The sequence below is a fragment of the Cydia pomonella genome, chromosome 16 (assembly GCF_033807575.1).
Source record: "Cydia pomonella isolate Wapato2018A chromosome 16, ilCydPomo1, whole genome shotgun sequence".
NCBI lineage: Eukaryota > Metazoa > Arthropoda > Insecta > Lepidoptera > Tortricidae > Cydia > Cydia pomonella.
The window spans coordinates 10,328,088-10,344,574 of NC_084718.1; the positions used below are offsets into that span (position 1 = coordinate 10,328,088).

General features: G+C 37.2%; 1 protein-coding gene across 1 annotated transcript in view; it reads left to right on the forward strand.

Moving 5' to 3' along the window:
* The window catches only part of LOC133526075 (uncharacterized), a 170,134-nt gene that overhangs the window by 59,224 nt on the left and 94,423 nt on the right, over positions 1-16,487 (forward strand). The window contains exons 2-3 of the mRNA XM_061862520.1: positions 3,256-3,580; positions 4,760-6,015. Coding sequence (XP_061718504.1) covers positions 3,256-3,580; positions 4,760-6,015 — 1,581 coding nt within the window. The remainder of the gene's footprint in view (positions 1-3,255; positions 3,581-4,759; positions 6,016-16,487) is intronic.

Here is a 16,487-nt window from a genome sequence, read left to right on the forward strand (position 1 = left end):
TTTTATTTATAGCGCCATCTATTAGATGATAGCGGCAACAAATGGTAAAGCTCAAGACAACATTCAAGACTCGATGGCAACGTGTCTTCACTATGTAATAGCGCTCTGCAGTTATATGAACTTTCGCTAGGTGGCGCTGTAGTCAATAACTACAAAAAGTTGCGACAGATGTCGCCTGGAGCAAGTAGTAATAAATAACAGATACATAAAAGTTCTTTGATTTTAAATAACATTTTAAATCGTTGTCGTTTTACCAGACAAAGTGCTAATATAAAAGCCACACAAAAGGGCTGCAAAAACGCGCTTTTAATTGCTTATATAAATATACGGACTGTGGTTAAAAATGCATTAGGTATTCATTATATTAAACGAATGTTGTGTGTTTATTTATGTCGGACCATAAACAAGAGCCAAAAAGCTGTTTGTTTAATTTTTCATTGATATTTGTTAGTTTGAAAATTAATGGCGCCATACATCCTATAACTGGAGCAAAAAAACATAGTTTTAATTAGTTAATAATATTGAAACCAATTGCAGTAGATTTCATTCAATACATAGAAAACATAAAGGACGAATTGGACATTCAACTTTTAAAGCATAAAGCGGTAGAAATTTGGAGTGGAGTTACGCGCATGGACAGAATACGTAACGAATATGTCAGAGGATCTTTCAAAGTAGCGCTAGTAGCAGATAAACTGAGAGAAAGTAGACTACGCTGGTATGGTCACATTATGTGCAGAGATGATAGCTACTCCGTGAAAACTGTACTCAACATCAGTACACAATCTAGAGGAAGAGGCAGACCACCAGCCACCTGGTCAACTGTGCAGAAGTATTTAAAAGCCCGAAAACTTACACCAACGATAACACAGGATAGATTATCCTGGCGCCGATGCACAAGGAGGCCTGACCCCAGATAAACAGGGATGAGGGCAGGAAGAAGAAGAAGACTTAATAGTCAATATTTTTAATGAAATACCGACCGATAAGACCTCCGAACCTTCAAGAAAAGAGCACACTCCCATTTTAATTAGCGCACTTATATTATAACCCCTCTGGTGTTGCAGGTGTCTATGGGCGACTGTAATCGCTTACTATTCGGCGATTCGTCTGCTCGTTTGTCTCCTATATCATAAAACAAAATGTTGAAATAAAAAATAAACTTTGCTTATTCACATGTATGGGACATTTGGCAAGCAAACGGGAAATGTTTTACTGCACTCAACCCACAATTTTAACAATTACATTACATATAATTATCAAGTTGTGCAATGATATGAATGCACAACACTTGCTAACAGGAAAAAAATGTGTGTTCGTTTGTCATCAACTTGTTGTCTCATTGTATGGCTTAGGTTCCCCTACGGTGACGCTTTGAAAGAGGTAACATGTTTCAACCAGATGTCCCAAAACCTTATCCCTGCGAGTTTGTCACGTGCAAAAGGAATTGTTAAAAAAGGGGTCATTACCTTCAGTCTTCACAATTATACTTTATTTACTTGCTGAGGTTCATATTTCAAAACAATATTTGTGTCTCGTCCATAAAAACTGGTTAAGCCGTTTAAGCAATAAATAAACGTCGAGTTTTTAAACAGTATCGATGGCCATAACAACAAAAATATTGAGACAGGATGCTAGACATAATTGTGGTATTTTTAATAATCGTATATCCGAGGACCTTGTTGTCAATCACTCTGCAAAATCTAGGTATTGCATTTTTTCCTTGAACAAAATATTCTGCGGTAGTTATTCCTGGATTGATTACATTCCTACAGAATAATATTTCTGGTAATATTCACGCTCGACGATAAAAGACGGATGAAAATAAAATATAATCAACTTCCATCTTTCTGTCATACCAAACCGCGTCGGGCGTGTTAAATCGACTGCCCCTTGTTCGCTGGATCTTTTTTTCATTTTTTTCCTCGTTGAAGATGTATCAGGCGCATTATCCTGGAGGAGGCTTGTTTTGGGCGCGGCGGGGAGGCCGAGGAAGGAGGGAGGTGCGCGTGCACATAACTCGGGACTGACGTCACGGCCCTCGGTAAAAAAACTCCTTGAACCCGCTCAGCCAAGGCCTTCGAGCCTCCTGCATTTACATGTTATTATATTAATGCGTTTTGCCCGTCTCGTTATATTCTGCGGACGGACGCCATTGCATGTCTATTTCTCAAGAATCTAAAGATTCCAGCATCCATTTAAATTTTCGAGCGCTTATAGCGATTATAAATAAGAATGCCTAGACAATTTATAAGCTCCAGACGTACGAAATAATAAAACAGGTTTTAGTGGCAATAATGTAACGTCTTAATAGTAAATCCGTCGACAGTTGTGCAACTTAATCATAACCCAGTTAGCGGGCGTGAGCCGGCAACAACCACGTTAACATTTTTAACGGTAACAAGGTACCTTCAACGCGTCTGTGGGCTACCTGTTGGTTTAAGTTCCTTCTTAAAGCAATTTATAGCTTCCGTGACTTATCTTTAATAACTTCTATGTAAGTTTCCTGTTCTACACGTACATGTAGAACAGGAAACTTAAAACGATTTTCGGTACTCACTATTCACAACCCAGGGTACCTAGTAAAATTTACACCGAATATTTAAATAATTTGTCTAGGCCTCTAGGGTGAGTCTGAATGTTTCGCGTCGCACTTACACTCACGTCGGAAGAAAACGATAGGATATCAACATTAACGACTTACCTACGAGATTATTGAAATTTATAGACTTTGTATACCTACAGCGCGTATTTTTGATACGACCACATAATCAAAGGGCAGTTACTTTAGGCTGTAATTAACACACTTTCATAGGTTTTATAAAAAATGGACGACTTTTATTTTTTCATACAAAATAATTCAGAAAGCAATGTATCACTACTTTCTTTTAACTCAAAACGTCTCATCAATGACGCGTTGTCACAACTGTCCCAAGTGATCATGATGTAGTGAAGACTAAACTAAAAAAATCTTTCAGAATTGTTATATTATAAAGCACTAAAACCTACGTCTAGTTTAAGTTTGAGGTTATATCAAAAGTACGTAACTTATTATGTTCTAATTCTAACAAATATAGTTATACATATTGACGAGCTAGCAGGATTCATTGGTCTGAATTGATGAATCATTTTTCATTATTTTTCACCTGCCTCGTGCAAACTTTACTAATTTTCTTAAAACTTAAGTACTTAGTTCCTACATAACAGATAGCACCGAACAAACAAAATTAATAAAGCATTTTTCTTTGTTTTCAGACTGTAGTATGGGGTAACGCTACAGTTGCCGAAGTTGTCTGCGAGCCGTTACAAGAGACCGGCGCGGTAGTAGCAGGCCTACCATCTGGGCCCCTCTCGACGCCGGTATCGGTTACGCTTGGTGGGCCCCTGCCTTCCCCAGCCAGTTTACCCGCGCCGCCAGCCCCTCCAGCAGCCTTGCTGTTTCTAGGGGGATCCAAGGCGCCGGTAGACGCGAGGGCACCGGCGGCATCTCTGGAAGGGGAAGTGCTTGTGGTGGAGTATCAGCCCCCACAGTGGGATGGGAAGAATCTGGATACGTTTATCGCCTGGGAAAAGATTTATGGTAAGGCTATGTACATAACTGCATATTACTCATAAGAATATTTCTTAATAGATTAATAATGTTTAGTAACAAAATTTAAACACGATTTAACGAGCACAAAAAAACAAATAATAATGTTTACAATGGATGCTCCATCCAAAGGAACAAACACGCTCGAATAATTCGCGATAAGATTTCTTCAATGAAGCTATATGCTATTTGTACTTATACACAATTGGGCTGCAAGAACTTTTAACTTTCTTCAATTGAAGCCACCTAATGCCTCGTCAATCAGCTGCAAACGAAGCACGTTCAGTATTCCGACGGCGTCTGTTTGTAGAAAGCGGTTTGGCAATAAATGAGACGCGTACGCACGCTATTGTCCGGTAATCTTTCGCAGAAGTGCCTTGTATGCAAACCTATTGTAGCCGCCGTGACCATCATATCGATATCACAAATAAGGTTTTATCCGCGGCTTTGTCCGCTGCGCTGTGTCTGCTGCAAACAAATTCTTATGGCCGCCCGACACCTAATACGCGAACTATATATGTAAAATCTTATCGCGAACGGAGGTTACGTGGAATGTGAATCCGTTTCATCATAGTTTACTATGAAAAAAATAAACACCTTTGAGTGAGAAAAATATGGACTTTTTCATTATTTATTCGCTAGGTACTAAGTGTGGAGCGCCCATTAAACTTTCCCGTCACTTAGGACATTCTATTTTTGTACTCATGATTTTAACGTCTCAATATGAATTAAATAAATTGCTAAAGCACATCGAAAATCAATTATAAGCTCCATAATTAATAACTAATTGACCCATCAGAAACGTGAAGTTGTTTGATCATTGTGTTAACTAACAATGCTGTTATGTAAACCGTTTATTTGATTAGCATTAAATGTTTCCCAATCAACTCAGATCCATACGTGAGGAGTTCAAGGAGTTTAAAAGGTCTGGGTTATTTATTATCGACCTATGATTAAGCGGAGATGTTCAATGCAAGGTGAATAAGTTATATGGCAATTATATTTGGCGTGGCGTTTGATCTGACCTTTCCGACGCCCACAAATCTTTCAGTGACTTGGTATTGGTAGATCAAATGATATGCTATGCATATACGATTAGCTGTTCCGTTCGACTTTAAGTAAGGTTACATTACATAATATGTATGACACCCGCTTTCTCTTTTATTTCAGCTGCGACTTTATTCTCAGCGGTGGAGCTTTATGGCAAGCCTCTATTACGCGCTGCCGTCATCACGAAAGAGGAATACCATTTGTTGTTCTACTACCTGGAGTCCGTATCGGAAGCCAGCGAAGCTCTCACGGAGCGCATGAGGAAATACATAGACTCCGGCTTGCTTATTAACGAAGGCAAAAAACAGGACGACACTATTTCAGTATCATCAAAAAAGACAGAGAATGAACCGGAACAAAAGAGCATTCTAAAAGAATTGCTCCAAGAAGGAGTTTTGTCTCAAAGAGATATTGACGTTTCTTCGGAAATAACGACTTCAGATTTCCATGAGCAATCAACTGAAAGTCGTAAATTCGATGATAATGAATCTCTTGTTTCCTCGGCCAATACTAGTCTTCGTAAAGTTATCGTTGATATTCCCATAGATTGCAACGAATCCGTGGCCGACAGCTCTATTATAGAAACCAGTGACAACGTGACCACTGTGACCATCAGAAGTGGCGGTCAATGCTGCGCTGATCATAGGATCTCCGCTGATGCTAGTGAAAATGTTTGGGCAAACGTGAGATGGGATTTTCTCAATCCTACAGATTTTGGTTACGACCAAGTGAGAAGTGTGCAAAGAAGCCGATCAGATTCTGCTCTCACGCCCTTAAGCAGGCGACGAAATGAAGAGATCTATGAAAGATTACGAGACGAAGGTGAATCTTGCGGAAGCATTACTCCTTACGAATCTATTGAAGATTTATATGACTGCATTAAGAACGCCCAGTATACGAGCGCGGCTGCCGAAGAGTCCTCGCCTTCGACCGAGAGTCAGTCTGAACCGCAATTTCCCGACTTCTTTGAAAAAACCAGCACTATCCGTCAGAGCTCTGCGAGTAGTGAAAAAAGCGGGGACTCTTCCGTATTTCCGTTTTCGAAATGCGGTTCGAGTGATTCCGCGGGCGCTATGACGTCTTGCGAGTCCACCAGTGGCATAAGTACTTTTGCTTCGAAAAGTATGCCCGAGTCGTTGAAGTGTAGAGAGCTGCCACCGCCGCCGGCGGAGGGCGATGCTACTGAGAGTGCGATCCTGCTGAAGCAGCTTTTCACTGGAGAACTGATGGATGCGTACAACGAGTTTCTGTCGGCATATCCTCACGCCCGCGCCCTGTTGCGGAGAAAAGCGCGGCGCGATGAACACTTCACCGCCCTCGCCGACATCAGACGAGGCGCTGCAAAGTACACCATTGGTGACTATCTCCAACTTCCGGTAAGTTATTTTGCATTCCTTTTAACCTTTGTAGGCGTTGGCGTTTCTGAAAGTGTTCAATCACATGTCACATACTTGCAAGTGCATGTGTTACGAAAGCAAGTGCCGCATTATTCTTTGCTCTTGACCTTAGTTCGGCTCGATAGATGTTCGTGGCGTGTAATGAACGTGTCAAATATGGTGATTACGTGTAATCGACGGGAGAACGAGAACAATGCGTCGGAGAGCGCCGACCGAGCTGGATTGATTTAGATTGAGCGTCGGTTTAATCGCGCCGCGCGACAATGATCCGCTGCGCCGGAATAAGACCAAGAAAATGAATTGTATACCGGCTATGGACACATCCTGAAGTCGAACGAAACGTTAAGTATCTAGTACATAATTCAAATAATCGGTAGGTACGACAGACTTATCGCTGAGCACCATCATAGGCCTTGTAGTAGATAATGATTGACATGAGTAAATTGGTGATTTTCCAGTTTTTGAAATTATTTTACTTGTAAATTTTTAACCCTTACAATGGTAAACTGCTTCTACTTAGGTCATACCGAAAGTTTCTATACCTAATCTCAAAATCTATAGTATATATAAAGAACATTGTTTTTCTTAACTTTTTTTTGACAATGCGTAGAAATTTTCTTTACGATAGTCCATCAAGTGGTTATATTCTCTTTTTATACATCTTGAAAAGTACAGAGTCCATTTTTTCTCAAGCACTTTTTGTATGAAAGTTGGGCCCTCAGTGGTTTTGTATGGCGTTTGTAGGGTGTCTATTTAGAGTCATGTTTTCTAACGTATACGTCATACGCATGTAGGATTTTAATTACTTGCCTATATAGGATTTTTGTATCTTATCAGGAGTGTTACTGTTGATCAACGTCCTTATCGTTATATTATATTAATATGAAAGCGACTTAATTATAAAACTTACCACAAACAGTTGCATAAAAAATATTGTCTATAAGATAATACTCAAAGCAAAGGTATACATAAATATGTTGTCGACGTAGAAAGTCGATACATTAAAAATGATTAAAATTTTAAAAACGATCGGCGAACAATTTTTCAAACTATCAGCATTCCTAAAATGTCAAATCACACCCAAATCATTTGTAGGTACTTAAAAAAATAGGGACAGTTAGATTTTAGACAAAGAACAAAAACTTTTTCTTACACTGCGTGATCTCGAAGTGCCTTATTATACAGTAGAAACTTTCAGTATCTGCACAAATACCCAGCACCTAAAAACAGTGTTTATTACTTTGAACTAGTAGAATATTAATTAAAGTAATTCCGCTATACTGCAAACAAAGGCTTAGTTTAGTGTGTAAACTAACTTTTTTGTATGAGACGAATGTTTGGCCGAATTTAAAATTGTTTTTCTCTCTCTCATTCTATAATAGGTTTGATAGATTACATAAAATGCATCATTGTATATTTTATATATTGACAAACTTTTAACCGAGTAATTTTTCAATGGCACTGTACAAAACTGAATATAGATACGTCCGGTACGGGGTTGTGATCTTGCGCAGCCGTGATCCAGCGCGGCATGAAGACATGCGCTCGCGCATTCAATGCTAATCGGCCGGAAGAGTGTGATGGCGCTTTGTCTCCCTGAACATCGCGTTTCAGATTACACCACAAACGTACCTAATCGAGGTTTAACTCTGGTGGTAGCACCCAACTTCTAAATTACGCGGAGTATTTTAAACCCTTCGACATACTCTGCGAAGTGAATATGTAGGTATGTAGGTACTAGGTAGGTACTTCAACTTTGTATGCATTTTGTACGTATGTACTTAAGTCGGTTAAGTCTGATCGGTAGTCAAGCTGTCATTCCAATACATTTATTCGGTTGGCGTTTGTCTATAAATATATGTACGATTAACGTTTTTGCTGCGGCCCCAGGTGGCTGTGTAAACTGCGCGTCACTATCTAAGTGTCTTAAATAAAATTAAAGAGAAATATATTTTTGTTGTAGATGAGGTCTGTATTATTCCATTTATTAATTGGGACAATTGTTGTTTTAACTGACTGATAAATGCACAAAAAGTTACAAAAATGTTTTATACATATAGGCGCATTATCAGTAAGGCATGTTACCTTAAAGATGGTTCAATAAGGGAGGTAAAGGTAATCAAAAACCTATCAAAAGGTTGTACGTTGTTTCATAGACTACATTTTCGGAGAATATTGGTTCATAGAAAATGTTTCTCATATTTTCATTTCATAGAATGATCATTTTTCAGAGCTGTTACATTATAGAGTCTCGTTTTGTATATGTTTTATTGTTCAGATAAGTAGTTTTTAGAATTTCAGTTCATAACGTTTTAAATCAAATATTATTAATCCGTATAGTAATTAGTTTGGATAACACTTGTTTCAAAGCCTGCATATTCGTAGAATGTTGTTTCTCATTTTATCAATCTTAATATTTTCGTTTCATAGAAGACTCAGTATCTCAATACTTATTGTAACATACATTACATCCTATATGTTTTTATTCAAAGAGAATTAAACTGTAGAATCTTCATATTATCATCTAATTACAATATATTCTAATTGTATTATTCTAAACAACAATTTGTTTCCGTGGGGGTCGCACTTCTAACCTAACCTAACCTACTTTTCTGGCAACCGTTTGTTTCCGTGGGGGTCGCAGTTCTAACCTAACCAACTTTTCTGGCAACAGTTTGTTTCCGTGAGAGTCGCAGTTCTAACCTAATCTAACCAAATTTTCTGGCAACAGTTTGTTTCCATGGGGGTCGCAGTTCTAACCTAACCAAACCTACTTTTCTGGCAACAGTTTGTTTCCGTCCTTTTTTGCATTGAGTAAAATTCATTTAAATGAAGTGCAAAAGTTCTGAAATAATAATATTAGAAAAGAAAATACTTGAACTAAATATTCTATGAAACAATTCCTGTGAATCAACAATCAATAAAATCTGTAGCTTCTGTTTAATAAATTTAAATGTAGTGTAAAAGTTCCGAAATAATAATATTTCAAAAGAAATTACTCGAACTAAATATTATATGAAACAGTTTCTATGAAACAACAATCTATGAAATCAATGTTTAAGAAATAAAAATACCTGAAACATAATTGTACTGTTTGATAAGTTTATGAATTAAAAATTTTGAAAAATAATATACTTTGAACTGGATGTCTATAAAATATTTTTCAACGAACTAAATATTCTATGAAGCAATAATATTGGAACTGAAAATGTATGAACAAAATAATATTCGAAACAATTTCTGAGAAACGAAAATCTATGAAACTTCTGTCTATAAAACAGGGTGCCACCCTATCAAAAACATGAATGTGAAATGAGTGCGAAGTGCAATATTAAATATGTATATGCATCGTTGTTGACTTCGCCGGCAAAAGAATTGAGATCTATATTGGTGCCAAGTTCTAGTTCACTTGGGATGTAATCAAAGTTCAAGTATTGACTTACCTTTTGATGGGATATCATTACTTTTTGTACAGAAATTATAAGTATGCATCCTGATTGATTTCGAAACTGAAATTCATTTGCTATTATAAATTCGATCGCGCTTAATGTGTAAATAAAACAGCTTTTTGGAAAATATTACTTATCGTAAAAACATCACTGTTTCCTTATCTTAGGTTCGTAACCACACAATGCCCAGCTGGATGCCAAACTTCAACTTGCTAGGACAACTGGACGTGTTAGTCAGTCAGTTAGTGAGAAAAATCCCGATTTTTAGATGTTTATATCGGTTTGTAAGCAAGATTCAGGAAATTTGGGGTTACAGTCAGCCTTAAGAGTCTTAATAAATAAACTTAATTTCATGTGTTTATATTTAATAGATTTTGAGTTACTTAGGGGTCAAAAGTGGCTCCAAGTAGTTCGTGTAATGTAACACACAGCCGCTGCGTCGCCAGTTCTCTTCTTGGCTTGACACGCTGCCGCGTGTCTAAATAAATAAACGTGTGTCTATGTCTGACTATACTTTTTTGTGTAATAGGTGGCATGATTTCGATTACCAGCGGTCGAGCAAAGGTCCATTTTAATATTATGTTTTGATCTAATCCATCTTTTCTAAACTTTAAAATCTTTTTTAGGTGGGGTAAGAGAAACTAAGGAATAAGACTAACACTTGTAGGGAAAGCAGTTACTTAATAAAACAGTTAGTAAATTTAGTTTTTAATATCTTAAAGTATCTGTATACTTTAAGATATTAAAAACTAAATTTAATGATAAATTGATACTACTTAAATAATAGTAAATGCATAAATATAATTAACTTTACAGTATATATGGTCCTACTTTTGCGCACTACTGCATAAATTAGCACATTATGTAACTATGTCGAAAATTTAAAGGGTCATATATGTACTGTAAAACGTTGTACGATATACGACGAAATAGGAAAGTGCGAAAAATAGGAAATTCGTAACGAGTGGCGATAAATTAAAACACTACCAAAGGGAGTGTTTTAAATCGACACGAGTTGCGAATTACCTATTCGCACATGTATCGTACAACGTTTTACAGTACATATGGCCCTTTAAATGTTCGACACAGTAACGTAATATGCTAATTTTCGCACTAGTGCGGTAAAGTAGCACCATATGTACTGTAAATAACTATTAAATAGAAGAAATTTCTCGTAGAAGGAATTTCTTCATACGGTTTATCTTGCCACGAAAAAACAAAGTATGTTTCTCTTACCCCACCTGACCCCTACTATACTTAATTGGATTTGACAATATTGAATATAAAATACCATAAATACAAGAACGCTTTAAGAGCTTGTAAGACTCATGTTCCTCTCTTTGTTCTCAATGTACGAACAGAACATTCGTGATTCCTATTCTATCAACGGGATTCCACATTCAATGATACCTTAGTTATAAAACGCTAAGCATAAGCATAGGGTTGCACATGAGTTCAATATTAATAATATAATAATGCAGTGACATTGCGACGGTCGTCGCTCGCGTCTAACCTTACGCTAGCTTAGAAGCTAGGGCCTTGCCAACAGTCGATGCTGCGCACGCGGTCGGTGCAAAATATCGCCGATTTTAGAAGCAATTTTCATATTTGTAGTGTATGTGCAAAATTTGTTACAATTTTTGAAAGTGCTTTTTAGACCTATGTTCGTGATTTTTTTCTATAGAGCGAAAGTTAAAAAAAACCTCAGGATTTGAATCGATTAAACCCTTCGAGAAAAGCATCATGATTGCTAAAATTAAATTTATGGCAGCTATATTGTGATCCGAAAAAGCGCTACGACTTTTTAATAACTCCGTTTTCTGACCTTAAATTTACCGAATGAGTTAGCCGTACAAGAACGGAACTATTGTTGACATTTCAAATATTGTTAACGATATTCTGATATTTTGAGAAACGGACAAAGACCCTTGCAAGAGTCATCGCTTCCGATCGTTACCCGTCCGACAACGGCAGGATGTATGTAATAAGTTAATTAATTTTCATTTGTTGTTAAAAGGCTGTCAAGATTATAAAAAGCATATACTGTGGCAAGCTGTTTCATATAAGCTGATGAGGTTATTATGATTCACCGATGTTAACGTACCATGCTTCAGAATTTGAGCATTATTTCCAAAACTAACCATGTCGTCCACGTCTTTCACTTCGTCGAAGTCTTGATTTGTATTTAATATAAAATAAATTCGCTGTAGACCCGGTTATAAATGTAATTTAATCGAAAATAAACGGTTCAATCCACTGCAGAATTAAATAGGTAAACTAAAGGCGAATGCATTTTATTTAATATTGGAAGTTACATCAAAGTCAATTCAAAAATTGTGTTATGTCTCGCACGGAAAGATGATTTGTATATAAGAGTTCTCTAAATTGAGAAAATAAAAAGGTCAATGAGAGAGTTATTTGAAAGGACTTTTTGATCAACCAAAAGGGTAAAATAAGTTTTTACCATTCAGTCATTTGTTTAGTTGTGCTGAAGGTCACGAGAATCATAACCAACCATCATACTTCCACAAATATGACAAAACGTATGGCCTAGCATAGTAGAAACTATCAAGCCGCATGTCAAGGAAATAAACTTAGAAACGTTGAAGCGAAGTGTATGGCAATCCGGCCGCAGCGCGCACCTGCCACTTTGCACCATCTGACACTTGTCGTATAAACTATAAGTAACTAGTAAATACTCCAAAAAAGTGGAAAAAATATTGAGGTAAGCGTTTGACAGCCCTGAGGTGGCGCGTTTGATGGCGCGATTTGCCCCTCGCAGCGCTAAACCGATCTGATAGTGCGCCGCTAATGCTCTGTCGCCTTTGCACTTCATAGCCCGTGTTCATAGTGAGAAGCATGGTGTAATATTGTAACTCGGACGTTTCCTTGGTTTTTCTTAAGTATGTTTTACTTTACTCATATTTTGCAACAACTTATTAAGCAGACCTATCTTCTTAGTCTTAGTCGGTTACTTACCAATTTGTGTTACTACATAACTTACTCGCCATGGAGCGGTATTCAGATTTTTAAATTTGTTAGGTTTTGTCATGAATATGATTCTTCAATCATAAATATCACTATTGATAGCTGACAGATCATATCCATTACATTCGATAACAAAAACATACTATCTGAATAGACTTCCTGGTCATGTAGAACTTGGAGACGCCTTGTATGTAATTTTCTGTACAAAACAGTCTGCCTATTTTTACGGAGGAGGGGCATGTCAAATGAATGGCTATTTGTACGTAACGTACAAATACCATGTCAGATAAACGTCAGGCCATACAATACATATGGCCATTGGACGAGGTTTTCGACAGGGGTCATTTAGACCCTCTCCCTCTATGTTATTTGACCAAAATATCTGCGGATACAGGAATACAATACTCTACTAAAATAGGCAACAACGTAATAGGTACTCTTGTACATACGATTTGGTACTGTGTTTGTTTATAAAAAATATAACATGATTTTGGACAATATACCTATACAATATCTGAAATTGAAGACAAAATTATGCATTCATTAGTTTTGAGTGTATAAGGCTAGAATCAAAGTACTATAGGTATAATTCAGTTTTGACTCTTTAAGTGGCATATGTCGGTTTTGAGTTGTTTAAATTTTGTTTTTATTTCAATTGATCAAATTTGAAATTTAAATGCATAATCGATCGGGAACCGACAGCCTACCACTCCAAGGGATAAGATATAGATCGTGTCATTCACGAAGACGTGTGCCTTGACTCGTATTGTCATCTTATTAAAGGTTAGATTTGACAATTCTGCGCGTCAACGTGGATGACACGAACTTTAGCCCTAAAATAATATACAAAGTATCATGTTAAAATAGCTGTAAGCTATAAATTCATAATTTCTCATGTATTCTGATGAGCACACCTTTGCATCGCACAGCGAATGCTCGGGCGTATACAAATCGAGCCACTTTACGCAAACCAATATGCATATTGAAACGTGTGATAAATGTCGCACTGAACATTTTAAATTGCCACTAAATGCCTACACAATATCTTATCCTTAGCGATATCATTTGTAAAGAGTCTGTTGCGGAAGAATTTTTTGTAGGCTTTAATTTGATAGGCCAGCATATATTAACATTTACGGGTCCCTTCGTAGCTGTCGGTCAATCACAATTTGACGGATTAAACTTGAAACGACGTAAGTGAATAGATATGATGTGATTATCGATTTTTTTCTCTATTATTATTAAAACTTATGAAACATCTGTACAGCCGGCAGGTACAATAATATCCATAAAAACTGTAGATGCGTAGGTAAGTAAAAAACTATATTTATATTATAAAGTAAGTACCTTTTCAATTTAAGTGTTCTACCTACTGTGATTTCACTAAGAATATAACTCATCTTTATTATTATTTTTATTTCCAGACGGAACAATAACTTATGAAGAGTAATTTCTTATTTATTATCTTTAATAGTATTACATTTACAGCTAACTAGTTATATTAGTGTTTACAGTACTACCTAGTAAAAAAGTAACTGGTCCAGCTTTATAATTTGCGCTTCAGTATGTCCGTCGCGTCTTCGAAAAACCTAACCGTCCAGTTCTCACATACCTACTTAATACGACTTAATAAAAGCTCATTGCAGCGTAAAACATGATTATTCAACATTTCCGTCAGAGGTCATAGTGCCGGTCCGTACTATCACTACGTGTATGCATCATGTCAGTGTCGCAACGTTTCCATTTCAACTCTACAAGTTCTATAAATTGTGCAATCGTTTCGGAGATTCCACTCGTTTGAGTTTTCCACCGACTGGCAACATTAATAACAGAACCAGAAGTAACTGTTACCTCGTATCAAAATCGTAAAAGTTAAACGTACGCCGATTATTTTAAGAGCTTTATCCAAAATAGAATTGAGTAGCCAACTTAGACTGAAGTGTAAGCATATACACAGTTTTAAGGTTGCGATATATAGAGATTTACAGGGTTTAAATTGATAAAAATGTTTCTGATTACGTAATGTAGACACTTGCAGTTAAAAGATAAGCGTTATCAGTTTAAATCGGTTCCGTTATCTGTATCTATAACTGAGTTTTAATGTAACTTCCGAATTCGGTCAACACTCCAACACTGATATTACTTAATATTTTGACAAGGAATGTTCTGATAACGTTTTTTGGTTGGGTCAATATACCGTAATTTTTAACAAACGATCGATTCTGATGTAATGTCTAAATTGCGGTTATGTATGTTCCTTATCATGGCTAGGGTTTTGTTTGTTCTATGCGTAAAGCATTACATCTGGCAAATAAAACGTCCGTAATAAGCAAACAGCGGCAAAAGTGAAACCGCCTTTACATAAACGGCAAGAAGTTGCTCTATTTGTACAACATAAAAAAATCCAAAAAGCAAAATAATCCGAACTCGGCGGCACATCTCGGTAAGTGTGAATAGTTATCATTGCGCGTGCGCGCGGATGGAATGCTAAACGCCGTGGCTAGATGCCGCCTGAAGAGACATTCCTCATTGTCTATGTGCGACTCCGCGGCTATTAGTAGGATAAGTGAGGTTTACACGGTCGAAATGCCAGGCTGTTCACGGCATTGTTGAACTATTTATAGTTGGGGCTTGGTTAAAATGACTCGGGGGAGTTTTTAATAATGCCCTGGTTACGATATTGAAACTAGAATTATTATTAGTACCGAGTACGGACCAGCTTGATATCTTATCATTTACGAATTTTACGATACAATATATATTTTCATACTCTTTTCGTTTTAAGACTAACTTTAATTAGGTGTCAGAATATTCAAACGATTTCAAAGAAATTAACTATGCACCTACCTACTTTGTCATCTATGTTAGTATTTGATTTTACTATACTCCAACGAAAAAAAAATCATTATTCCAAATGATATTTGGGAATGGGAATAGCTTCTGCTCGTGACTTCGTTTGCGACTAAAACTACCCTATATTCTTCCCTGAGCCCTGAACTATCTCCATACCAAATTCCATCTAAATCAGCTCAGTGATTTTATCGTGAAAATGTAAAAGACAAATAGACAGAATTACTATGTATTTATAATATAAGTATGAGTACCTAGGGATCTTTGTCGTGTAGTAACGACAAAATAGGATTAGGTACAGTCGGCACACACATAAAAAATTCAAATACCTATAGATATTGGATCAAGCAAATTACCTTTAGCTTTGCCTTGAAAACTCACCGCACTGAGGACATTGCATCAGAATGAACACGACGCGATGCTATTCTGGGCACCTATAAATAGGGGTTATAGGGTTGTTGTTCCGCAAGCTTTTACGCAGCGGCTTACGTGAGCGAATAACTCGCGATGCAACGCGGCGCGGCGCGGCGGCCCAACGGCATTCGCGCTCACAACGAAATCGCCCACGTATGACGCTTCTATAGGTATCAAAGGATTGATTTGAATTCACCCGCGCCGTGCCGCGCCGCTTCGCGTTCGCGAGTTATTCGCTCATGTAAGCCGCTGCGTTACGAGAGCATCGTCGTAGTTTAGGTGCTTGCATACTGTAATCAAAGAGAATTTGAAATAGAGGTAGATTGTCAAAGATAATTTTGTAGTCACAGTATATTTACTGCCATCTTTCGACACATGATTAGAACTTTTAGAACGCCATTTGACTTTAAGCCTTATTCTTTCACTGATATGTGATAAAATTTGTTAAATATCAAAAAGTGGCGTACTATTGTATTTTGGCGGCAACAAGTATTTTATCTTAAAATGATGTGTAAATTTTAACACAGTAACAGAATAAATAATAGTACTACCGTACAGAAATGACACTTCCTATCCTACATAACCGAAATTTGACAGCGATTCAGGGACAAATCATGCTGTCTCTTTCTAATGTATGGGACTATCGCTTTCGGCTATTTGTCTGTGGTTGTGTACGTAAAGGGACGTCAAGTTGTGCCAACCCTAATAATTGCTCTGAGCAATGCAGTGCCGAACGAAGCCGAGAATGCC